Source organism: Streptopelia decaocto, assembly GCF_964273445.1.
Source record: "Streptopelia decaocto genome assembly, chromosome: 3".
NCBI classification, from domain to species: domain Eukaryota; kingdom Metazoa; phylum Chordata; class Aves; order Columbiformes; family Columbidae; genus Streptopelia; species Streptopelia decaocto.
In genome coordinates, this window is record NC_138656.1 from 25023715 (window position 1) to 25051081 (window position 27367).

General features: G+C 39.3%; 1 protein-coding gene across 6 annotated transcripts; it reads right to left on the reverse strand.

The window, feature by feature from the left end:
* Positions 1-753: 753 nt before the first annotated feature.
* Positions 754-27323, reverse strand: RCOR3 (REST corepressor 3). 6 transcript variants are annotated; one of them, XM_082047985.1, is made up of 12 exons: positions 27026-27321; positions 26397-26453; positions 20450-20527; positions 18816-18868; positions 16948-17109; positions 16490-16614; positions 15704-15800; positions 12852-13070; positions 11120-11197; positions 10286-10343; positions 4697-4938; positions 754-4247 (listed from the first exon to the last, which is right to left on the reverse strand). In XM_082047985.1, exons 1-12 carry the CDS (start codon positions 27165-27167, stop codon positions 3903-3905), a joined length of 1656 nt encoding a protein of 551 aa, XP_081904111.1. In that variant the 5' UTR covers positions 27168-27321; the 3' UTR covers positions 754-3902. The 6 variants fall into 6 exon arrangements, with proteins under 6 accessions (XP_081904111.1, XP_081904112.1, XP_081904115.1 ...); XM_082047986.1 differs by having other exon boundaries at positions 15722-15800; positions 27026-27319; XM_082047989.1 differs by lacking the exon at positions 4697-4938 and having other exon boundaries at positions 27026-27323.
* Positions 27324-27367: the final 44 nt, after the last annotated feature.

The window sequence follows — 27367 nt, forward strand, 5'->3', positions numbered from 1 at the left end:
CTTATGAAATAGTCCAGATACTGTTGCCTGTGTATTTTGACTCTTCCCTACCCAACTATAAATTTTTAACAATGTATAGATTTTTAATGATTTTTACAGATTTTTAATTAATTAGTAACAGACAAGTGGTGTTAAAAGGGTTTATATTTGCCTTTTTGTATCTCTCATACAACTTCCTGTGATGTCAAAGCAGATGCCTGTTGTGATGGTGCCTGCTTTTATCTCACTCAGAGAAAAGCAAACTGAGGTTTAGCTATTTCAACCTCAGGAAAAGCTGGAGGTTCACCACATCTATTGAAACTACCAAGCTGTATTCAGCACAACGTGCAGTGCACCATTTTGCACTGGAGCTGTGACAGCCACTATAGCTCCTCCTCTATGGCTTCCTTTGCATTTTGAAATGCAGCTTCAAGCAAACAACTTTGGTAAGCCGGTCTTTGCCCCGGCTTTGCTTTTTGTCTGACAACCACATTTTTGCCTAGCACCAGCTAAAATTTGTCTATTCCTTTCTTTTGCTAGCGAGAGGCATGCTGTTTTAGTAACCTTCATCAGAAACTCTTCCATAAACTGTGCGACTCTGCTCTCTTCATACAAAAACTCCCACACATATAAGCTACCTGTTTGTGTTGTTTTCTAGGAACTGAAGGTTCAAGAATAAACACCGTATGATTTAAGAAAAATCCCAAGTGTATAAAGATGAACAAAAACCTAAGGACAAAGGTAATTATAATTCCTTTTGCTCACAGTCAACTGTAAGACAAATTAAACTGCTTTATTATGATGTGCAATGTTTAGTGATTGTTTTATTAATGCAGAAATACCTGCTTAATTTCATACCCATTCTGATTTAAAGTGCAACAATTCAATCTGATAGTTCTTGTACATCCATATTTTGCAAGTGGCGTTCCTAGAAGAAGTCATTCAGATGATGCCTCGTGTTTGTAAAGTCTGTCATTTTTTAGTACCGTTTTGCTTTATTAACTAAACTGTACAAAAAGCTGTAGAGTTACATTAGCTTTGAACAATGTAGGATACACGTTCTCTGCCAAACTTTAGTGTGCAAACATTTTACATTTTTTTAAAGTGACAAAATTAAGCCAACCTTGAAGTCAGAGTTCGTTACTACATTACAAAACAGGAGACTAGATATGGCAAAAGAAATTCCCCACTGAAATCAACACCATTGTATAATTTTATTTCTAATTCTTAAAAAAATATAAATGAATTTAGAAGAGAATCACAGTATAAGGGCCCTAACATATTAGACCATTACAAGGTACATAAAAATAGAAGACACAGATTTCTTTGAAACTTTAATCCTTTGATTAAGCAGCAAGCATATCGCTCTCCAGGCAAACACTGCTTAAAACAAACCCTACTCCCCAAAACAGGACGTGCAAACTGTATGCACATATTCTGCAAAGCACACAATAAAGACATTTTGCCATGTACATACTTGTTTAGTACTACAAATGCTAGAAGTTCCCTACTGTGTGCTACAGTGTACGTAAATTAAGAAATACTACCTAGCTCTGGCCCTCCCTCCCCCCTTCAAATACAGCACCTTTGCCCAGTTATAGAATATTTCAACAAGATTAAACGGAATTACAATGTACTGAGCAGTTTTATAGCAGCTGGCGGCGGCCAACTGTACTGCAACACCCAACATTCTGCATACTGAAGTCTATCGACAAGAGACAAGACAAAAATTAGCAAAGGTACAATACATACACCTGGGAGACTCAATGCTAAAAAAAATAAAGTAAAAAAATTCCTGTAGATGTGTCTTATCACTGTTAACATTAAACTGAGATACTTAGGATGTCAAAAGGTACCAGACTGGTTTCATATTGGTTTTAAAGTCTGGAGAGCAGCCAGATTTGTGTGCTACTGGTGAGGAGACACTACTCCCAGAACACAAGTTTCAGTGACCATGAATTCCTCAGTGCTTTTTTTACAATGCTGCTTTTCTTAGACAGGAGGTCATCTGATGCTCATGTACGGGGCTAAGCATCTACCCTGATGCAAAAAACCCCACCACCTTGTAAGAAGGACCTTTTGTATGAGACCTCAGCACAGTGAAAGCTGTTCAGAAAGAAAAATCTCTCAAGTTTGATCTGAAAAGATTTTTTCAAATGAAGAACTCAACCATAAAGGTAAACGCCTTAACTGCAATTCAGGTCACAACTATCAAACTTTAGTACTAGATTTACAAATGAAATAGGATCTGATGCTCATAAGAACTTCCCTTTGCACATAAAAAAGACCTTAGCCAGCTGCTAAACTGATTGTTAGACCATCCAATTTATCTGTGAAAAAGCCTAAGGAAAGCACATTCCATCTTCAAATAAAATCTCATTTTAGTCAGGAGCAAATCTAGTTAAGAATAGAATGGATTTAAAAGGATTTTCAAATGTCATTTCAGCTATAAGCAAAAATAATTTTCTAAATATTATAGCAGTCAACATGAATGTTATTACATAGTCAAGAATGCAACATTTTTCAATAGTTGGATTCAGATCACACAGTTTCAAACAGCGCTACTCAAATTTGCAGCCTAGTTTACTTGGAGGGTACAGGCATCTACTTCAAAACCAAAACAAACAAACAAACTAAAAACACTCACCCCCAGAACACTGCTGGGCATAAATCAGGGTTTCAGACAAGAATGCAGTGGAGAGAAAAAAATCTTTCAGTCTCCTAAAATTTGGAAGCACTAAGTGATACCCAAGTGCAGATTCTACTTAGTAAAAAAACCAAAACAAACCAAACAAAAACACCCCCCCACCCCCGTCCCCCAATAGCCTCAACCTAGCTAAATCAGCTCTGCCAGAAATACCAGAAACCAGAGATGATAATTTAAACAGCAAGACTGGGCTGGCAGCAGGTAACTCTACTGCCACAATATTCTACTACCACCATCAGCCTCTGTACTTCCCTCATGAATTCTTAGGTAAGATACCAATGCTCTAACACACACAAACTGCAGACAGCCATTCTCAGAGGAATGAAATGCTACTATATTTAAATTAGAAGAAACAGTGAAATAACAAATTAAATTAATGGTACTTGCTATATGGTTCCCCTCCTGTCATCCCTCTGGGTCTTGGAAGCTGCTGCCTCTCTCTCTACCCCAGCCCAGCACAGAAACTGAAAACAGGAGTCCAGTTTCCTACTGCAGTTTAACTTCCATGAGTAAAACACACATGAGATTTACTAAGTTGGGTACAATAGCTCACTGAGTCTTCAGAATACTCTTCCAGAGGAGTATTTAATAAGACAGTACCGTTTTAAACAAGAAAAAGTGTTCTGGGAAAAACACAAAGAGAAGAAACACCTACATCTTACAAGTGCATGAAATGCTCCTACTGTGATATAAACAGGGCTAAAAATTCTGAACCTAAGGCCATTATCTTTTTTGCACTAAAAAGTAAAAAAAAAAAAATTAAAAAAAATAATTCACACACACACAAAAAAACCCCAACGCTACATTTAAGTCTTCTACAACATCTATTCCTAGAATTGCCAGACTACCTTCCTGTAGTTAGATGCTTGACTACAAAGAACTGTAATAAAATAAATAGAGTAAAAATCAGTTAAACAAAATCTTGGTGTGTTGAACATTTATTCACTTAAGAAGTTAGCTTCCTTCAACAGATATTCATATAGAGGAGGGCTGTACTGTAGGCATTGTTTTGCTGTACAAGTCTTTGACATAAAAATATTTCTATACAGGTGGTCATTCACGTGGTTCCATTTCTAGTTATTAGGTTGCTCCTCTGTATAACTGGTCTGATACCTGTGAAGGCTTGCTCTTTTCTCCCCTTCATTATTTGGAAAAAGAAAAGTACATTGACGCAATTTTTCAAATGTAGGAGTTAGCATAATTCCGCTTTATTTCTTCAGTGCAGAGTGGACTGAGATTCTGTCTGAATTCCAATAAGCGAGGGTGGCTGCTGGCCACTAACCGTGGTTAACACTGGCCTTGGGTTTAGACGAGGAGGCATGGAATTAGCTGGGCGGATGAGCGGCGGGGGAGGCTGATTGAGAGTCGGCCTGGGCTGAACAAACCGCGCCTGCTGTTGAAGCGGCGGAGGCTGACGGTGGAGAGCAGGAGCAGCGGGAAGCGCTGGACGAAGTAACGGGGGCGGCTGATTTAAAGTTGCCATGGGAGCGGTAGGTGCTGGAGCAGAGGCCTGTGCTGGAGGCGAAGGGCCTAAACACTGAGTGGCCGGAGTGCTTTGTGCCTGCACAAAGGACAAAGACAAGATGTGTGAAGAGCCATCCCGGCCAGAACGCGATGCAGTTGGGCTGCCACTGTCCACTACACAGGAAACAGCATTTAAAAAGAACAAAACCAAAAAAAAACCAAACCAAAACAAAAAAACTGAGAAGCTATCGAAAAGAAACCACCAACCAAAACATTATAGACAGCAGAACTAAAAATATTTATGAAGCAAGAGTCTTCTTCTAGAACAAGAACTGTATTTTAACAATAAAACAGTAATGTGATCACTATGAAAGGTGCAGTCCTGCTCCCAGCTGGTTAACTACATTGGCTGAAGTTCTATGCAAGCTCATCATCATTCTTTAGAATGCGGTTTGCCACTCCATACCAGTTAACCTTACATTATATCACTAAATAAAATGCTGTTCCTCAACCCATGCTTACTTATTTCTGGTACACAAAACACACCTCATCTTCTTCATCAGTGCTCTTTCCTGATGGCACATTAGAAGTATTTTTTGTGTCCTCCCCTAAAGCAGAAGCATCACCATTAGAAGCCAGGGTTCCTTGTTCCGCTTCCCATTCCTGCAATACCTCCTCTAAGTTAAACCGACGCCTGTAGTTTACAAAGAAGTTCTTCACTTGGCCAACAGTCTTGTTGCCAATTACATCTGCAATAGCTTGAAAATCTTTACCATATTTTCGGACACCTGGAAGGCAAAGTAAATAACATAGCTGTGAAGAATCAGTCAGACACAGCTACGTGTGATGTATTTATAGAGAGAACCTATGGGACCTAAAAACCAAGGGCTCACTAATTAGGAAGACTTCTCAATTACAAGAAGGCCTCAATTTCCATTAAAACAAAATAATCTTTAATTGCACAGCCATCAACATACAAATCAGGAACTTTAATAAAAGGTCATTACCCACTCTTCTTAAAGATCCTGGCTTACTCACCAAGCCTCCCAACCTAAAACCACAAAGATCGGGCCTCTGACAAGCATAGTAAATCCTTCAGCATTCTTGCAGTAAGGGCAGAAGCCCAAGACAAGTTTAAGACGGGAGAGGGAGGGTAACCGAGCACGTGTGCATAGCTGTAAACAGGGTATAACAACAGAAAAGTCAAGTGACAAACGCCGGCAGCTTCTGCAGGTTCCCTCCATGCCAGGTGCACGCAGATGCTTCTTCGCCCACAACCTGTGCAGAAGCCGGGGGACCAAGCACAGGGCAGAACGGGGGGGCACAGTTCCGTAAATCACAATATACCGCTCATTCCCGCACTTGTGACATGATCTACTTAAGCTATGAAGAGCAACTGGCAAACATTCACCTGACAAAGTCTTTTTAAAAATTCCATTCACCATATGAGCTGAGCAGAAGAACTGGGGGTTTTGGGACAACCACCCTGGGGAATGCAAGCAAATATCATCTACTGGTGCCTATAAAACAGCCTAGCACAAGCCTCCAGGATCAAATCCTCCAGCAAGAAGCAGCATGACAGATCTTTGCGTAATTCTTTTCATTCATTTTCATATTGACATCAATAGGTCACTTGTGTTTACAAGCACTTGACAAGAAAATACTTCACAAGAAAAGCCCAACATGTACTTTGTAAAGTACACCAAAAAAACTTTTTAAAGGACATTTGCGTATAACACAAAAACCCCATGAGTACAAAATATCAGTTTTTAACCTAAAATTGGAATGATAACCTAAAGGTTATTGATTTTCTCTTAGTCGTATTTAGGGTGTCTAGTTGCTCCTCTCTTCTGCTTAAGACAAAAAAAAAAAAAAAATCCTCAAACTGGCCAGCACCATAGAACACAGCACAAAGTATATTTTTAATCAGAAGTGACAAAAAGTTTGGAGATTAAAAGAAATAAAACAGAATTTCATTCCAGGCTGAGTAACCAGAAGACTTATTTTTTGCTCTCAGCTCTGCATGAGTAAATTACAATGTGACAACTTCTGTGAAGCTCCTGGTAACTAAAATAATTTGGAACATACTACAGTGCTTAGAGGACAGGCACTCTGTCTCACTACAGGAAAAGAAATTTATGCTTGATTTCATGCCTCACTTCAGAACGTGAAGCAAAGGATTAAGAAAGCGAGAGTTGTTTCAAGTCTGAGCGCTATGTTCCTTTTCAACTTAATTGTGAAGAGTATGACCTTCAGCTTGTTTTGCTCTTTTCTGCTTTCTTCATTAAGAGGCACTTCTGATGTGGTAATGTGCACTTGCTGCAATTTAAGAGAATAGTTCAACTCCAGGATAGTAACAATTTCCGCAGCTGAGGCTGACGTTTCAACTGTCAAGAGCCCAGCTATATTATTTAAGCTCTTTTCTGGCGCATACAAAAGAATCCAACCATCCTATCTGCAAGAACCTTAGAAACAAACCAAAGAGACACAGCAGAGCCATGTGGGAGGGCAGAGCACAGACAGGGGTTTGGCTTTGTGCTTTATCAGTTGTACAGGCTATCAGCTATACTCCTCAAAAGCTGTGTGTGCCCACAGAGTGCTCCCTCCAGTGTTTTAACAGCCTTTGATTGCCCTACCATTACCACCCTTACTGATGTATAATGATCATTAAATGTCCACTGCAACATCTCTAACATCCTGTACAATTAATCAAGTGAACAAAGTGCCCAGCAGAACAAAGCACATTTTTGCTTGAAATCTAATTTAGACTTTCAGTTGTTTCAGCCTTTTCTGTTACTTTGCTGCCTATACTTCTTCCTTCCCCTTAATCTGCAAAATGACTCAGCATTATGGCTAGCTTAAACTGAAGTTGTCAAAAATAAGGTTTTAAAGCCCATTTCTAAGCAAACAGCTCAAAAACAGGGTATCTTGCCTTCACTGAAAGCCCAACGATAAGAAATATTTAAAGAAAATAAAATTAACTTAAGTTTAGAAACACACAGCACTACTCATGTTGGATTCTTTTCAGAGTGTTATTTAGTACTGCTCCAGCATCACCATCATGATTTCTACACAACAAAGTTCAATTCATTTTTGTGAAAGTTTTATGCATGAAGTGCTGAAATATCTGTAAGAGTTGATGCCAACTCATCATCTCTTTCAAACTGGTGCATGTTACTTAGACATCCTTACACAAATTCTGCACTAAACACCACCCAAATTATTTCTCAAGTGTTTAATCTTTTATTCAATAATTTTATTATGTTGCTGAAAGTGAAGTTCAAAAGATGACTGCACAGCCTCACTTCACATGTATGAATGTCTTTCTCCCTGCTCATGTGAAAACAGCCCTGATCACAGGAATCTTTTCAAGCTCTTCAAAACTTCACCCAATTGCAAAGGTGAACTTGAACATGCGCATGCTCACTACTACAATGTTTCATCTTCAGTGTCCAACTCAAACTCATAAATCCAAGCTTGTTGCTGCATGCGCTGCTTAATGCTGTGCAGCCCAGCAAACACTGACAGGCACAGAAAACATTCACCTGGGTCCAAAGTGATATAATACAGCATGACAATGAGGCAGAAATTATCAACGGCAACCTTCAGGTTCTGAGAGCTGCAGTTTCCCTGTGACAGGGTTACAGTGCTGCTGGCCACTGCCCCATGTAGTCAGATCCCGGTTGTCCCAACTGTTACCCACTGCAATGCTATGGAAGTCATGCACTACTTTTCAATTTAAATTTTCTTGTTTTAAACAAGTCTTAAAATATTTTTTGCAATTGCAATTTTCATATGGCTGAGATTTAGGTTTGAAAATGCTCATACACTTCTGTACATAAAGTTTGTAACTTAAGAACACCTCAAGTGATGGAATTGGCCCATTACATTCAATAACTATTCAAAGGTGAACAGTAACCTGATAAATTATACTGCAAAAAATCAGCTCAGAGGTCATAAATCTGAGTCCACAACCCCACTGCTGGCAGCCACACTGCTTTTTCATTACCTCCTCTTTAGCTACCACCAGTCTCTTGAGATTAGCTCACAGATGACAAGAGTTTCTCACATTCAGGGAACACAGTACCCAAGTTATATTACTGCTGGTTAGTCTTATGATTTCCACAGTAGGTTTTAACATCTGAATTCAAGTGAACAAATCACAGAAGTGCCACCTACCTGCTTAATGCTTATGTTTTCTGTAAAACTATCAAAAGCACATGCCAAAATGTATCAATACATTTGATGAAATAAATCTATAAATGTACCAACTAAATGTACCCATACTCAAGTCAACTTCCAAATTCAAGCCTAACACACATTATGGTAGCTTTTAGTACAGCAGCCATGGCTACTTTCTTCTAAGAACAGAGTCAGGGCAAAAGACAGCCTGGCTTCTTCATGCACAAGTCTACTAGCTCAAGCAATTATTTTCAAGCAAGAGATCAGGGTACTTGGCCTGAGGGATGGGAAGTTGATACCTACAGCACTCTCATTCCAAGAGCGGGGAAACTTTACTATCGGGCAGTAGGGAGGGGAAAAAAAACCACCCAAACAAAACCACACTTTGACCCTGGTGTTAAGGTGCTCTCCCATCTCCATTTTATATAGTGGCAAAAGAGGGGAATAAGAAGGAAACCATATATATCTAAAACACAAGTAAATTGAATGAAAACAGGATTCTTCCAGACCTGATTTCCCACTCCACCCTTAAGTATTGAGGCTGACTACAACATGAAATATTCCCTAGCGAAGAGAGCAGAAGACAAGAACTCATCTCTAGGGAGTCATCACCAACCCTCATTCCCTTTGCCCACGCTCCAGTTTTATTGTTTACCTTGTTGGTCACATGGTGCCACAGCTTAACACAAGTTCAATGCATTCTTATTGCTTCCCAAACTGATGCTTAGTGAGAGTGCCAATAACTAAACTATGAAAATGCAAGATGTTTTCAATCCTATCATGTTAAGGCAGGGACAATGGTCCTGGATTTTTCCCACTTTTCCAGCAAGCATTCTACTTAGTAGACTATCATATGAAACATACACATCTCATTCAGTTGCATTTGGGAATGAAATTTAAAAAGTGAGCTTGTTAGCAATACTGAGAGGATGAACTTAGGCTAGAAAAGAGTTTGGGGATGCAAATCCCAGTCTGAGGCATGCAAGTTGAGAGGCATGACTTCAGACACACCATGCTCTTCAGCATTTCTATTCACACTTCAAAATATACTTCAGGTTTGGTCATCTGGCTAATAACTAACAGGTATGGCACACCTAACAACTTTACACTGATATCCTGCTTCATCTGAAGGTTTTATACTGAAATTCAGTCTGTCATTTTAGAGGAGGTAAAGAATACAAAGAAATAAGGCAGATGTGTATAACTGGGCTGATTACATTATCTTAAAAAAAGATGATCCACAGAAGTAAGACAATATGTAATGACTTCAAGACAACATTAGGCTCTCCACATATTTCCATTCTATGTTCCTTGATTAGGCAGTGCATATTAAAGCAAGAGTCAAGTTTTCCTTCCTATAAATGAAGTAACTGCAAAACAGCTGTATCAAGAGCCTGCTAGAAAATGTTTTTTGTTTGTTTGTTTTTTTTTTTTTCCTCCAACAAGAGTGTTAGTCAAGTATCCATATCCAGCTTCAGACTCTTAAAAGGGCTCCACTGGGCAGAGAGCTGCTCTTTTATTCCCCCATGAACAGACAAAAGTAACTTTAAAGCAGTTTTACATCTGCTTTTTGCTAATCTAAGGATATTGAGACGTGTTAAAAAGTGTTTGCTTCAAAATTTATTACTTCAACTATTACTTCAGTCTTCCACTTTAGAGAAATTAATGTAAGGTTATTAAATGATGACTAAAGGGACTTTTTGATACCACTACTGTTGTTAAACCCAGCTTAGCTCTTCTATTTGAGGTTTAATATGGGTAAATGAAAGACTAGTGTCATGTTGCTTGAATGAATGTGCTAAGTATTACCACTAGTTTTGCTGTTTTCCCAGTGACTTTCTTGGAAGACCAGATAAAGTTTAGTTTTTCATTAGAGGCAAATACAAACACAAGCCTGAGTACTTCTTCAAATCCTTTGCATCAGATTTCAAGCCGCTACTACTATTAACATACCTTGTACTGCAAGAAGCTGCTCTTCTGTGGTCCAACGGGCATTGATTTTCTGATTAGACTATTAAAACCAGAAAAATGGCACAATGATCATTAAAATGTTTCAACAGCTGCAAAATATCTGAGCATCAGAATGTGTTTTACTTGTAGTACATTTTGTAACATAGGTAAAAATCTCTTGCTTATAAGCCATAGTTTAATAGTTTAGGATTGCTTTCATGAAGAGGAAGCAGCATTTAAGGATTTGAGTTTAGGAATACATTCTTCCTCTGTTTTACTGCAGTTCTTAATATCAGCTATATCATAACTTCTGCACAAGCTAATGATCTTTATGCAGACAGAATTTGAACTTATAGTTACATTTGTCTAGACTATTAGCACTTGGTGTCTGGCATGTTTTGCATTCGTATTATGTTTCATATCCAAGCCTTTAAAACACGCAAAAAAGAGAACTTCATTAGCAGTCAATCATTCACATTGGATGCCCAAATGTATATATAGTCATGCTTTCACATAGGGCACAGAATTTACTGCTAGCAATCTACATTATCTACCTTTAATCAGGAAAAAAACAAAAATCCATATATTTGGGCTCAATTTCAGTTCCCTATTGTCATGAGCAGACATGACATTTCATTTTTTTCAGCTTCTTTATTCAGCGAGTTGCCTACAACTGACTTTTAGTAAAGAAGCCAGACTCACCCCTGATTGTAATTCAATGGATCCTTTCTAAGCTACTGCTGAAACACAAACACTATGCTGCAGCAAAACACATTTCTGTAGCTGCCCACTAATGTAAGAGCAAGGCCACAAGTTCTAATATTTATTCTGATTTACCTCAGGAGGTTTGAATTCTTCAATCCCGCCTTCCATTTTCTGTTTAAGTGCACTGTTTACTTGCTTAGCATTTTGAACCTTGGTCAAAAACAACAAAGTTAATCAGCTCCACAAAGAAAGTTGGTCACTTTACACATATATCTTCACTAGGATTGCCACAAGTGTACCTCCTAAGTTAGAAAGAGAAATATTATGGTTTAAGGCTTCACTACTTTTAACTGTTTCAAAAAAAAAAAAAAAACAAAAAAAAACAAAAAAAACACAGCACAGTTTGCTACGAAGAGAAAAATATTTAAGCCAGTCTTTCTAAAGAACAGTTTGTCTGCAGGAATGTTGAAAGTAGGACATAACAAACAAGTTTTGATAATGATGCATATGTTCTTGAAGAAGTATGCAGAACATTCTACACACAAAACTTGGTTCTCAGAAATCTAAGTGAGATGTACTGTATACATGAACTTCTTCCTTCTCCAAAAAGGACTTTAAAAAAAAGATTTATGAGATGTTTCCAGTTAGTTCCTTCTGACAGACAGCTTTTTATTGACCTCAGATCATCATGATTTCCTTTAATGGTGATTCTTGAAATGATTTAAAATATTTAAATAAAATATCTTAGTCCATAAGAAGGAGAGAGCTTCCAAATGACATATTATATATACATATCTATTAATCATTTAAACCTGACAGCAATGCACGTAAGGAAACATAGGTAAGAAAAGAGTTTTGCATACTATGGTGCACAGCTATTACAAGTGTTCTTAAGTATGGACACAAAAGCAGACAACTCAGTAGGAGATTCCAAAGGCTGCATCTCTGAGATCACTGCAAGAAAAAAGAGAAACACAACCTCAAGGCTGTAACTCACCTACACTTAAGCTAAAAAGTGAAACCCACCTAAGCTATTTAGCCCCAGAGTCCTGCTGTGACAGAAAGAAGCAACATAACTCCTGTAAAAGAATACAAGGGAGCAAAAACCCCATGAAACCCTTCATTCACTCCATGATTTCGCAACATGGCAGCTCTTAGTGGTCTATAAGTAGGCAGAAATTCCAGGAGATAAGCCTTGACTTTGTAGCCCCATCACTCCTAGAAAGCAAGCACATACATACTGCTCTACCCTTAGAAGCTGAAAAGGTTCTGTGCTTCAACTTTAGGTGCCAAAAGTTAACTTCTTCATGCAAAGAACACAGGCAATTGTCCTCTTAAGGGTGAGGACTACTAAGCTTTTCTAAATAAGAAGTAGAAAGCTCATCAATTCAAATGGAGAAATAACTAGGCCCATTATTTCCTCACCCCCATACTCTCATGGTATGCGGGGAAGGGCATCCAGAAAAACAGCTATGATTTCAAGCAAAACATAACTTCCTCTGCTTCATTGGTCTTATTCTCACCTGGCACACAAATACTTTCAAAGGTTAAAAAAAAAAAAGTTACTTCCGTTTTCTCCTGTACCAAATCGGTAACACTGTTTTCATGCCATAGATTCCCCCCCACCATTTTTTTTTAAAGAAGTCATCTTGTTTCATGTAATCCATAAGAACAGATGAATATAAAATCCAAAACCAAATAATAGCTAGTCAGCTAGCGTCCAGCATTACTGGTGATAACTGTGAAACAAAATTAGGAAGACTCACATTAAAGAAGTTTCAGAATCTTCATGGTTAATCTTCAAAATCATTATAATCAGAACAATCTGAGATGAAAACAAAACAAGACCAATAACCCATGGTACCTGTCGCTTTAACGAGATTAGTTCCATATCCAGCTGTCTAAGAATTGTGTTGGCTGCATTGGGACTACAGGAAACAGCTATCACATCTTCCTGGGTCAGGTACATGCCTTTTGGTGGACGGCATTTGGAACGTTGAGAATGGTGGCGATGCTGCAAGCTCTGATACTCTCTTCTACCCAGACCTATTTTGCTGGTCTGAACAGGCTGCTCATTATTGCCCTTTAATTAACAAGAAATAAATCATTAAAGAATAACAGTATCTTGCATACAACTTTATTAAAGAATAAAGTATAACATAGCATTGTAAGAACATGTTTATGACAAAGAAAACCTAAGGTAACATCCTCCTCTGCATGCAGTATCCAAACTAAGCTTTGTGGATGAGCTGATGGAGCATACCAGTCATTTGTTGGAGAAGCCTGCATTTTTTTTTTTAATATGGCTGAAAAAACAATAATGGTATAGAAATCATAGTTCGAACACTGAAAGGGCAAAAATAGAGAACCTTGTGCACACAGAAGGTAAAGAATACATATTACATGTTTAAATCAAGTAATCAGTGAATTTACATATTTATTTCTGGTCAGATATGAAGAGTTCAGGTGAAGATTGGGGAGAAGAACAACAGAAAGTCAACCAAGATGGGCAAGAAAGGAAGATGACACTTTCCTGCTGCAAGTACCACACGGAAAGCAGTAGTGCTGTTTGCTTTGGGAGGGGATACGAGATACAGAAGAGGACGGATGTACTTTTACAATCATTATAAAAACGCATGTAATTTAGCAAACCTAAGCCTTTGTTTGCTCATTTCAAGTGGAAATGGATAGCAAAGAGAAGATGGAGCCTTTGTAACTACTGTTTTGATATGCTTGGACACCTAAAAATTTCAGCTTTGTCTTCAATGGGCATTGCTGCACAACAGCTATTCTGCAGGTATGTGACTCCCATACAGTGACTGGGTAGGTTCCCTGCAGACCAGGATAAGCAAAAATTACTTTCCCTGAAAGGATTTCCCAATTCAAAGCAATGTTTAGTACCAGAACAGAGGTGGGATTCAAGCTTTTTGCTACCTCAAGCAGCTCCCTACTGCTCTTCCCTGATGGCATCCATGCAGGTTAAGAGTTCACCTGATTGCAGCACAGAGAAAACAAACTGCAGCAGCCATTATTCTTATGTTCTGTAGCATCAGAACAGATCAACAAACAGTATTTTACTCTACTGTGCTTGACCTTCTTATGCATCCACTTCCCAGCTAATGTAACATCTTAATCCAGTCCACAGACTTCATAAAGGCCATCTTGAAAGCACTTAAGATATTTGCTCTTCCTTGGAAAGTTGATACAGAGCCTTTTATCTTTGCCATCTGAAAGTCCTGAAGTTAAAGTTTACTTCTGGCCCATTTATACAATCTGTTTTTTGGTTCTGCATTGCTCTTTCAGTATGAAATCACAGTTCCTCTCTCTTTGATTTAGATTTAAAGTGAAAATATTCTCTCAGGCTTCTTGTCAAGCTAGAGTGTTTGGCTTGTTTTAGTTTTCTCTGGTAACAGAAAGTTTCCATTGCTCAGCATGTTCAAGCAGCCTACTCAGTTTATATTTTTCTTAGGAAGTGAAAGTACGCAAATCCTACCAGAAATATTAGATCACAAAATCGCCTTATGTAGATCCAAATAGCTCATGAGAAACTGCAAACCTATTTGTCCTGTTCCTGGAAGTCTATGAACACACTACATTTGTTCTGGACTGTGTGTAGTGATTCAAACAATAGCCAAGGAAAGTAAATGGAACAAAATAGCCCTTATTTAGAAGTGCTTTAGGCAGCAACTCAAATCAACAGATTGCAAGAAAATTGTTATAACAGCAGAATGAAAAGTAAAAAGGTTCTTTATTAGACCTTGTGCCATTTCAAGTTCTAAAAAACATATCCTGACATGTTTAAAAAAAACAAAAACAAAAACCTCAAACTCTTTTACAGGAATGGGTAATTATAATTGTCCTCTTCTTCCCCCCTGGCCCTGAGGCAGTTAGATGAAGTGATACACTGAAAGTCACTGCAAAGCTGAGAACAGAATCTAAAACTAACAGTCTCTCACTCAACATCATTTTTGGTAGAAATGCAAAGTTTCACCAATAATACTAGGTATCACTTAATGGGACTGTGAGGTTTTGCACTACCTCTCCCCTCATATTCTCCAGAATGGGCATGAACTGTCCCATTTTAGGAAAATTACAAAGGCATTAAGTTGATCAGGGAAACATGCAAGCGTTTACACACTGAACTTAATGTTTACCAAAAGAACCCCCCAAAAAAACAAAACCTAAACATACCCCAAATACAGCACTTGCCTGTAAAGCTAACAGTAAGGGAACATTAGAAGAGATAAAAATGTTTTTCTCTACATTTATGAGTAGCAAGTGTCTCAATAAAGCCACATATTAGTCAAAAAGCATAACCTCACTGTGGCTTTGAAAGAATAAAAAAAGTTATTCTTGGAAAAATGTCATTTAATTTTAAAATGCAAAGCATTTAGATTCCAATAATTCACAACTGGTAAAACTGTAAACATATTAACAAGACAGAGAGAGAGGGAACTTTGTTCTACCAGGTAGTGATAACATACATCTCTTATAAAACTTGAAGATCTCTCAGGGAGAGTGAAGGGAATGAGAGATGCATTTATTTCCACAGAATGGCAAAAATATATGATAAAATTTTGTTTCCATCAGAAGCTGTCAAGATCTTGATCACATAAACCCCCTGTGATTTCAGCAGGCTGCAAGCTAAACCTCTTTACTACAAGTCATATCCTTCACAATAACAAATTCACAGAAAACAAACAAACTGACATTCACCATTAAGCTATCTGTTACCTCCTTTTTGGCTTCTTTTTTGGGATCATAATCACTATCATTTCCATCCATTGGATGAGCTTCTTCTACGTCATCATCACTGAGGACAGATTAGAAGAAGCTGGTCATTTTATCTATTTTGTAACCCCAAACACACGTATGTATCAAGGTGAGACAGAATTATCTACTCTAAAATATCTACTCTAAGTTTACAACATCTCAAAGTTATTTGTAGTTTTCAGAAGAGCTGTTACAAACATATTTCATTTATTAAATTCTAATAATTATTATGCTAAACAAGCAATCCTTAACTGCAGTTTCAAAATTACTTTAAGCAGTGGTGATACTTCTGCCGAAACATTTGGTGTCACCTTTCTTCAATTCAACCACTTGTGCCAGCATGAACACCTACATGGTCAACTATACCAAGGCTAGGAATAACCTTCCATTTGTCAATATGAAATGGGAAAACATAGGACTACTTAGACTTATCAAATAAAGCATTATTTCTAAACCGCATTCCAGACTTGAGGGTTTTTTTGAAACCCTTGTTTTTACAGTTACCCATTACAGCACTTGAGTGTGTTATCACAACTCACATCAACTGGAGTGATGCAGTTGTTACAGCACGGGAAACAAACAACCCCTTGCTAAAGGCAGAGACATCACCACAGATGCTCAAACCTAAAAACATGGTTCATGCTGAAACATAATGCTTGGAAATTACTGCAACACCTCTGCTAGAAATACTTCAGTCTCTGGTTAGCTACTGAAGGATATGCAGCTTACCTGTCACCTTGATTATTTCTATTAGCTAGTTTTCGAGCCTGCCGATCCATCAAACTTGTCCTAGAGCGAGTTTTTTTCCAAGAATAGTAATATTTTACAAGGCTTGCAATAGTCTTGTCTGGAAGCTAGAAGAATTCATTAACATATTAATACTTGGTAAAATTAAAATTGCGCTCAAGAGTATAATTCTGCTCTATTTACAACCACCCTTACCCAAATATTTCAAATGAATGGATAAGATGGAAAGGAGGGATATATTTGTGTAACATTTTTAAAAAAAAAGCCTCTTCTCCCATCTCCCTTTTTAGAGTGAGAAAGCTACGAAATTAACTTAAATCTTATATTCAAGGTTGTTCCTGAAACTTCCATACAGAAATCAACAAAAAATTTTAGCCCAAGAGCCTTTGTTCTTAACGCATCTGAAGTGTTTAATGCTTCTGATTAAAGTATTACATTACCATTTGCTGGATCCTGTGAAAGCTCTTTCCATGGAAGCTAAATGCTTGTTCAAACAGGACTTTATCTTCAACTGTCCATTCATCAGGGAAAGGAGTGAAGTTAGGGAGATCCGCAAGAGACTTCTCAATATTGTGTTTATGCCAGAACAACATGCCGAGAGCCTTTGAAAAAAAATAGTCCCTTTTTGGATTTAGTCAACTTTCTAAGATGTTGAGACAAGTTAAAAAAAAAAAGACAATTTATTTATTTGAAATAAAATTTGCCTACTAGAACCCCTTCTCAAAATATATTTACAGTTTTATTTGCTCTATACTATAGGTTACAAAATTCTCTTTGGAGATGATGTGAAGAGTGGGCACATCTGCACTTTAATAAAGGTATGAAAGCTACACCATTTAAGGTTGGCATGGCAGCAGTAATTTTGAAGCAGCATGAACTAGGCTGACAAGACTCAAATCTGACCTGCTTTCTTCCTTCACATGCTTATGTATCACCTAGGCAGTTCCTTGTATGTCTTCAGACCTTTATTACCAGCCCACTCAAAAAAGAAAATAAGAATACTTTTCAGCAGCCAGAGGATCATCCAAAATGCAAGTCTGAAAGTTCAAAGTGAGAGTGGTCTTTCTCTAGAACTCTCCAACCCACAAATAACAGCACGGCCACTTCCCTGTCACGTGCACCCAATAAGGAATGGAAATTTAAGTATACTTTCTTACATAATTTCGTTGCTTGATATTCTTAAAGAATTGGATGCTGAACAGACCTTCTGCCAGAGAATCAATGACAGATTTGATGCCAAGTATGGCATGGGAATTGGGAAACGTAATCCACTCAGTTTCAGCTACACAGTGGAGACACCATCACCAGTTGTTCATCAGCTCTCCAAACCGCTGATTTCACATCTTCTAATAACGCGGACATAGCAAACCTCTTTTCTTGTTCAAATGGCAAGTGACAAGCACCTCTTGCAAAGATCATTCCTATTACACTGTGAATAGTCTACAAAGTATTTTGTACCACAAGTTGTTTTGAAAATTAGTGGTTGTTTGTAGACTTATTTTGAGATTTCTCAGTTCCCTTTCTCCCCAAAAAAGAGCCAAACCATAAGCATCATGCAACTGCAGGTATTCTGGTCTTCATAACATTGGCAGCCTCTTTTTCAGATGGCAGTTGACCAGCACGTCCTTGCTACTATGAGCTTCCATCCTCCAAAACTTGATCATAAAACTTGTTTCCACTTTTACACCAAATATTTTTTTTTGCAATAGGCAACCTCACTTTTACATAAATTTATGAAGAAAATGGCAATAGAACTAAGTGCAGACCACTGAAGTTTTATCCTGTACTTTTCACGGGACGGTGACTGAGTGAATTTGTTTGTTACCCTCAAACCTAGAATTTGATTCTGATTACCTGCCTCTGAAAAAACTCAAAGTTGGTTTGCCTCTTTTTTTTTTAAATATGCAAACCTTTCCAGTGCTGACCCTATTGTAATTAATGGTTCAAAATTGTACCATATTTTCATTCTAATATTGAACATTAAATTTGTAAGCTGCTTTCCTAATAAATTATTTAGCTAAATATACACACACGATTGCATGACATGCCCAGTGTATTAAGAAACATACCAAACCTTTCAAAAGTGCACATTACAAGCTGAGCATGTCATGAAAACAAAGAGCTCAATCTTTTGCAGAGAATCCAGACCACAACTGTATGCAGATCCATTTAACTGCAGTGTTTGCTGCCGTGCCTGAAGAGAAACAGCGTTAATTAATGGTAACCAAGGGAAAAAAAAAAAAAGAGTTATGTTACACTTTTAATATAAAAGTCCTTTAAATGAGCACTCTCATTTCATAGCACTTACCTGTTCCACATTGTATCCATGTTTTTCCTTTGCTATTGCTATATATTCATCCACTGTAACAAAGTAATGTCAGAATTATTCTTTAGTACTTTTAGTTCTGCTACAAGGTGACACAGAATTAGCCATCTAGCATGGGAAAACAGTCTTCCCATGCTTTAATACACTGCATAGGCCCAGACCCCCCAAAAATGTTAAATATATTCATAGCTTTATTAATAATATATAAGCCCACTGTTTTTAAATCTAACATTTAATTTTATAAAATTTTTACACAAGCTAATTCTCAGTGAGAAACACACTTTCTTTCACATTTTTACTACAACAAAGCCACAGAGGCTCATCATTTATTTAAATCTGAGGCTAGCTGGTTATTGAAAGGCTATGTCTACTTGGAACCCATTCTAAGAGCACAGACACACTGGGGGGGTGTTGAAAGACCTGGATTAGTTTTAAATTGAACTAATTCTACTGTTTGCATTCCCAAACATGTTAAACATTCATGTAAAGAGATCCTAGATCAATGATTATGCATATCCTCAATATTAATATAGTTTTGACTGACCCACATTAATTTTAACCATTGCAGGAAGTCAGTTTTCAATAGAGAATATGAAAATCCAATAATTAGGTGATCAGATTTGTCAATAATATATGTTTTAAATTGTATTTGGCCATACCAGATCCAGCTTTGAGTTGAACGCTTCTCATCATTTTGCAATTAAGTCCTGCTAGTTTTCATCTTCCATGGCTACTTTTTTATTTTTAAAGAAACAAACTCTTCCCATCCACCTTCTGCAGTTAACAATAAAGTGGCAATTACATGTTGTGGAAAGGAAGCATAACTGAGAACAGGTAATAATTATATCCTCCTTATTCAAATGGACCAGAGAGATCCTTGCCATGAAGTTTTGCAGCAAAGAGTTCATTGCACTTTAAAGGAATGAAGGAATGAATGTTTAATAATCATAGTTGTATTTTGTTTCTAACTGTTTTGCAGTAGTAGAATATATGTTCCCTCAAATGAAGAGGGAAACAAAACTGTAACTACTGGTAATAGGTAGAAACTGTCCTGAGGACCAAGTTCTCATGACTGCATCCTCAATGTTTACTCCCCTATATTACATATGGGAAATTCTAGTACAGGATGCAGGTTTAAACTACATTAAACACATAACTAATCACATTTAGACAGATGATTCTGGCATTTCAGGTCACTTTTGAAGGGAGAAAATGCACAGTTTTTCCTGATAAGACAGCAATAATAATCTCCTCTTGAATCAGGCCTCAAGACATCTTTTCTCAATTTATCCACACTGCAACTCCTTCTCCCAGAAATTTAGAGCAGCAAGTTCCTCATGTTTAGAAGGTTTCTTCTTTTGCTAATAATTAAAGGTTTCACAGACACTCATGATGATGATACAACACAGGCAGTGTGATTTGAAACAAAGACAACTATAAAATAAGAGAAGGTGATCTTTCCTTTCCCTGGAGTTCTCTAGAGAAACAAATGAAAGAAGCTTCGCATTTAATTTACTAATCTGCAGTTCCACTGCGTGTAAAATAAAGAGCGAACAGGCACAGCAGAAACAATTATTTAGTTAAGTATCCAAATTCCTAAGCAGGGAAGGACTTACGCTTGGCATCTGGAATATTATGATATGGAGACCATACAAGCATCCCTCCATTATCTTTATCAGTGTATTTTGTGGCACCTGTAAGAAAACAAGTAAGCCTCAGTATTTACAAATATGAGCTAGAAAACAACTATTCACAGGACAGTAAGTAAAAGTCACCCACATTAAGAAGTCCAGCCCAGCTACTAAGTGGAGGGAAATAACAACAAAAAAGTCAGTAATTCCACATTACACTATTTCCTTAAGACATAGAATGGCTGAATTTGAGCACTACTCAGTCCTAACTGGATATTAGACTGGATCCTGATTACCACAGCTGAAGCATTAAAGCCCATTGCTAAACTTGACATGGATGCAATATTTAGAGGTACTTGCATTGGAACAGTCCTTCCAAAGTTATGATTGTCTATTAGTGCTCTAACATTTATAACCATAATAGAAGCATCAGGATCTACTGTGTTAAATTAGGCTTCCTTGAAACAAAAAAAATACGAGATAGTGGGTAGAGTACAGTCACCATCCTGATCTTTCAACAAGAAGCTATACTAACAACTATGCCAGAAACAATTCTGCTCATCTCTCTGTAGTTTTGATTTTCATAGCCATGTAATTTAGATATTCATAGCCAACCACCTGTATAGCTGTAGCAAGTAGTTAGGTTTAAAAGTCTTTTTTTTTTTTTTTTTTTTTTTTTTCCTCAATTTGGTTGGGTTTTGGCAGGGTTTGGCTTTTTTTGTTGGTTTGTGCTTCACCTCCACCTCAATGCAGCAAGGGAAGCAGTTCAAGTTACCTAACCTATCAGGAGGACAGAGCAATTTTTGCAATACTGACACAAGTTTCTACAGACCACTAAATCATAGTCTTTGATTTTTAAAAACACACTGTAAAAGAAGATGAAATTTCCCAATACTGGAAAAGCATTAACATAGTTGCTTTCCATGAACATTTTACAAATGTATGCTACTACATAAATCCTCTTACAATCTATTTGTTTACAACAGCTTATCTTACTAAGACATTGCTCAAGAATTGCAGCATTTATGCCTGTATCAGTATTAATTCCTTGAGGAATCACCCTCAGAAGAACTTTCCTCGCATACTTCTTATAGGACAGATTTTTTTTATTCAGTGAAACAAACAACTTTTCACTCAATTTTAAGCTTCCACACTTCATATTTAGGTTCTGTGTCTTGTTGAAGGAAGCAAAGCAAAACAATTTAATGCTTTGGAAAATGACTTAGTGCTTTCTAAGTATGTTCTCTGTTTTCTTGCTTTTCCCTCTTCAGTTTGGCAGTGTTTTGTATTTGCTATCATCTTTGTAATCTTTAGATCCATTATGACTGTCAATTTGAAAACCAGTTAATTAGAACAACTAAGAGAACCCAGGCATCTTCCAAAATGAGATGTGCGAGACAGATAACCTAAACGCTCCATAAACTCTGTAACAAGTTAAAGATGTACAAGCATTCACAAAGCACCAGTTTGAAGGCATAAGAAGCACTAAACTCTGAAAGGCTTTTGATAGATAAGAAAAAAATCCTTAATATAACATTCTACTTCAGAACGAAAAAGATGTTTTTTGTCATTAGGAATGCAGTATTTCATGAAGAGTAACACAAATGTGTTACAGGCATGACATTTCTCTTGTCCACTTCGTTTTTCATCACAACTTAATGACCAGTGCCTGGTATTTCACTCTTCAACTAAGAAATGAGGAGAAAACAGGACCACCAGATAATGCATCAGAATTTAAAGGTGTGAGCAAGAAATATCTATACTTGAGTATACCCTCAGTTTCTCCTTAAAACAAACAAACAAACCTAAACCAACCAAAACTAGACACCTGCAGACAAGTGGAGAGCATAGATATTATCAGATATTGAATATTTAGGCACTAAATTGAAAACTTAGTTTCAGAGCCCTATCATTGCACCTACTGAGGTGCCATCTCCACATGACCAACAAGCAACTCCCACCAGAACACCCATTTATGAAGCAGTGCTGTTTCTCCAACAGGAATCAGACAACTGTTTCTATTCAGGTGGCATTATCACACTGCCAAAAGGAAAGCAAGGATGACCAATGATGGGATGCACACAGATAGCTTGAAGGAAGACATCCTGTGCTCAATACAGGATATCCACAGCTACAGTACCGGGAACCCTTCATCTCCATAGGGAGGACCATGATCTACCTTTATGAGAACTGCTTCTTGTCCTTTGTGCCCCAAGTATTCAAGTGAGCAGCACCTGAACCCCCCAAAAAGGCTGCGTTGTATCTCAAGGGCAACATGATCTTTGTCTGCAAAGATCCATTTTTATTATGGACAGTGGCTGGAAATACCAGGCAACATGTTAACCAAAGCATGTTAGAAGAACAGAGTTGTAAGCCAGCAGGGAAGAGAAAAACCATGAGCTACATCTCATATATAACCTCTGCCCAAACCTCACATTCAAGCTGCTTAGGAAAAGGTTTTTGTACTTCAACCTCTGTCAATACCACTTAGAAAAAAGAACTGGCTAAGATGACCCATAGGCACTCTGCGTTGCCTTCAGAACAGAAAACCTGCAGCAGCAAGCTGACACTTTCTGGATTTCAGCTCAGCATTAGAAGTCAGGTACATGTGGAAGATGCTCTTCTGTACATGACTTCAAGTATTGAGAATAAAATGAAAATCTGGAGCATACATGACTTAATAAGGTCATTGTGGAGCAGCATGGCAATTTAAAAGTGTTTGTTTTCCAGCATACAAAGTCCCATCATCTGTACAAGACTAAGCTTTCAGAGTAGTAAAAGAACTACAGAAACTAATAGGAAGAACTCAATTTATACAATAAAGGACTTGAAATCTTAAATAAGTAAATAAATTAAAAAAATCATGGAATGTGAGGACAGATAGCATGGAATAACAGGAAAATTTTATATACTTCACCATAGCATATAATTGCTTCATGTTAAGAAAGACTGTTTTCATATAGGAAGACTAGAGGGAGAAAAATTAGAAGGATGTACACAGAAATGGAATCTGTAAATGACCTTAAAAGGTATGAAACATTCTTTCTTGACAGTCCTCAGCCCTGAGAAGAGGGTAAATGGGAAATAAGTATTTTAGCATTAAGAACACAAAATTCATACTAGAGCCTTTGAGAAGTCCAAATCTGAGTAGAATAAAACTTCTCTAGTAATAATCTCATATGTGGATGACACAACAGTATGGTGCATCTCCACCTCAAGAATATAACATACTGTAGGAAAACCAGCAGGAGACGACAAAAAAACTGGAGTGCAGGAGGTGGTTTATTAAGTCTGTAGATTAGATAAGGAGATCGGAATTTTTATTTTATTAAAACCATTTTTTGTAGCAAGTAAATTTATCTCACTGAAGTAGGATCTAGTAACAATGAAAAATGCTATTCTCCTTACAGCTTTATCTGAAGGCTTGCCTGTAAAAAGGGAATAGTGGTGGAAGGGGTAGGAAAGAGTATGTTTAAATTAACTTCTCCTAATTGTTGCTTCCAACCACAATCCATTTCTTCCAAGACACACCAACAAACACTTGATTCACTCTTTTCTCTAAGCAATTTCTTATTTTGTACATGAACTCAAGTTAAAAAAAAATTACTATCATCAAAACTTCAATCATGAATACTGTTCCTCAATATATTGTTGCAAAGCGTTGTTTATAAATATTTTTAAACATAAGTCTAACTCAGGGGTGTCAAACTCATTTTCACCGGGCGCCACATCAGCCTCGTGGTTGCCTTCAAAGGGCCAAATGTAATTTCAGAACTGTATAAATGTAACTACTCCTGCATTTATACAGTCCTAAAATTACATCCGGCCCTTTGAAGGCAACCGCGAGGCTGATGTGGCCCCTGGTGAAAAATGAGTTTGACACCCCTGGTCTAAGGAAAGCCAAAGGATTGCTATTTATTCTCCTCACTTTAGTATTCTTTGTGTGGAGCAGAGGGCTTACTTTGTATCTTAAACTTCTTAGTTTCATCCATTATTGATTCCCTTCTCTCATCTACTTATTTTAAGGAGGTTTTAAAAAAACAGCACTCAAAAGTATGATAAATAAACACGCATTCTAATGTATCTGGAAAACCCTCAAAAAAAGCCATTAAAACAAGTATAAGAAGAAAAAGCATTAAATTTAGTAAATTAGAGATAGCACGTATGTCCATATATGCAAACCTAGAAGTATGATGGAGTGTCCATTACATCACTTGATATGGAAAAATAAACAAAGTGTAGCTATGATAAGAGCACAGCTTTTTGTCCAGCATTACTTCCATCTTTAAGAAATGATGCCCCAAGTTTCACAAGAAAAAAAAAAATAAAAATACACAAAACAGATAAAAGCATAAGATCTTGCCAAGATCTCCTCAGATAACCAATCTGCTAACACGGTAAGTATATATTGTTCTTTTACACTTTATAGACATTAAAAAAAAATTCTGAGACTTGCGTATTCCAAAAAGTTATATCTTCTTGCCCTAATAATCAAAATCTGCACACTAAGAACAATACTATACATTATGCATCTTACACATGACTTATTAAAAAAAGATTTCCATCATAAAGTAAATTGATAAAGTAAAGCAGTATATATTAATCCTAGTTATTAGGGAAAGGAGCACCAATTGAATTCCAACCCTCAAGAGCACTTAGGAGCTCTAAAAAGTCTGGTTATAAGAGAGCATAAAATTAGTTCTGCAGCTGGAAATGCAGTGATACTATTGCATATATAGTTTACAAAACTGAAGCCACAGAACCTCAGTTGTCCTACAAGGGGTGAAGAGTTCTTTTAATCAAAAGAAAAACACTATTTGTTTTTCTGATTTAAGTGGCCTGTAGAAAAAAACAAGCCCAGGCTGCACGTTAGAAATAATCATTTTTATTTATGTTTATTTTTATATAGGCAATGTAAAAATAAAGGGTGTAAATGGTTAGTCTTATTAACAAAGAGACCTAGACTACGTGCTCCTTCCTAGGGGAAAGGCATTCCCTTATGCCAAGATCACGCATCCATTTAATCCCACCCTCCCCCTTTCTTTCTCCCGGCCTTTTCTTTGGCCTGTGAGGACTTGAGCCCATCAAGAGGGGCTCGCTCCAGCTTTAGGAGGCCCTATGTGAGCAGCTCTGGCCCAATCCTCTTCCGGGAGGAAATCATCTGACACCAATGGAGCCTGTTTGGAGAACAGGAAAGTAGATAGGCTTCATCTGACCGCTACAGCAGAACCGATCAACACTCCTGCGGTCTTACTCCTCGGTGTAGTAACACAAGACAGCATTCGAGCAGTGAACTCACTAAAGCCAAGTACCAGGCTATGCGAGCGTACCCAGTATTCCTCGGGGCGGGGCTGGGGTGGGGGGGAGAGGAAGGTGGAGGAGAGTGGCTCGGACTACAAGAACGGGGCTAGCGAGGCTACTACAGCACACAAAACCAGGGCCAGGAGTTTCCCTCCAAGCGTATCTTCCACCCAGCGCCTCCAGCACGCAGCCAGGTCTGCTCCGCTTCCGGCAGGAAGCATCACTTCCCACCCTCGCCCGAGAACATCCATCACCCCTCCTCAAATATTTTTAAATCACCCTGTTAGATATTATATGAATTATGGTTTAAGGACGGGGAAAAATTCAAAAAAGCGCATCCAACCTTCTCCTGCCTCACCGCCTCCCGCCGGATACACATAATATGGTTGATAGTGAAGTGAAAATTCCCCCCCGCGATGTCCCCCCCCAGGTGCACCCAGAGCAGATGCTGCCCCAGCCAGCCTCCCGCCGCCGCCGCCACCGGATCGCCAACACAAAGGCTGAAAAAGCAAAATAAATACGATCCCAGAGCCGCCGCCGGGAGAGCCCCGAGCCGAGCCCACCCCAGCACCGACCCCATCCCTCCCGCCCGGGGAGCGGCATGTCAGGTTACAGCCGAAAAGCGATTTACCGGGCTCGAAGTCAGGAATGCGCGCCTGGTATTCCGCTCCGACCCTCATTCCTACATCTGCAACGCAAAGGGGGGGAGAGAAATTAACGGTTGGGGTATCCCCGGGGGTGGGAAGGGGGGGGCGGGCAGGCGCCGTCCCAGGCTACCGCCGAGTGGCGGGCGGGCTGGCGGACGCACCGCCCGGGAGCCCCCGCCGCGGCCGTGCGGAATAAGCCACCTCCCCCCTGCCCCGCCACCCCGCCCGCCGCCGCCGCGGATTAAGCCCCGACGACCGCCGGGGAGGGGGCCGGAGGGGGGAAGGGGGAGTTTATTTCAGCGGAACAATGGGGACGGCGGCGGCTCCCGGGAGACACTCCCCATCGTTAGGCACCGTGGGGCCGCCCGGCAGGCGCGGGGCCGCGCCGCGCGCTCCCGCCCCCCCCCCAGTCCCCCCGCCTCCCCGTCCGCGGCCCGGCCCGCCGCAGTACAGGCGCACGGCGGCGGAGGAGTAACGGCGGCGGCGGCAGCAGCGCCCGCGCCGCCCCGACACGACACCGGCGCAGGGGAGGGGGAGGCGGTTCGCCGCCCCTCCCGCCACCCTCCCCTCCCCCCGCTGGCGGGGCGGCCCGGGGCCGGCCCCAGGCTCGCACCGTGCTCGTCGCCACTGTCACCGCCGCCGCTCTCCGGCTCCGAGTAGTGCCCGTTGGAGGGGCTGCTGCTCTTGGTGCCGTTGGGGGCTGCTCGGCTCTTGCTCCCTAAGAGCTCCACTCCCTTCTCCATCATGCCCGGCATGTCAGGGCTTGGAGGGGGGGGAGCGGGGGAGAGCGGCGGCAGCGCGGGCTGCCGAGGGGGGGAAGTTAATACGGAGCGGCCATGTTGCCCCCTCCCCGCCCCCCCCTCGGGCCGCCGCGGCGCCGGCCCCTCCTCCCCCCACACACCGCCCCCCGCGCTCCCCAGCCGCCGCCGTCGCACAGCCCCCGGGAATCCCTCCG

What these genes read in the sequence shown, in the direction of transcription:
- RCOR3 (XM_082047985.1), bottom strand. Translation starts at nt 27,167, where the DNA reads ATGCCGGGCATGATGGAGAAGGGAGTGGAGCTCTTAGGGAGCAAGAGC. An exon ending in TGACAGTGGCGACGAGCACG is followed by an intron (nt 26,454 to 27,025) that starts GTGCGAGCCTGG and finishes TTTGCGTTGCAG; the next exon opens with ATGTAGGAATGAGGGTCGGA. An exon ending in TAATCTCGTTAAAGCGACAG is followed by an intron (nt 11,198 to 12,851) that starts GTACCATGGGTT and finishes TTTTTGACCAAG; the next exon opens with GTTCAAAATGCTAAGCAAGT.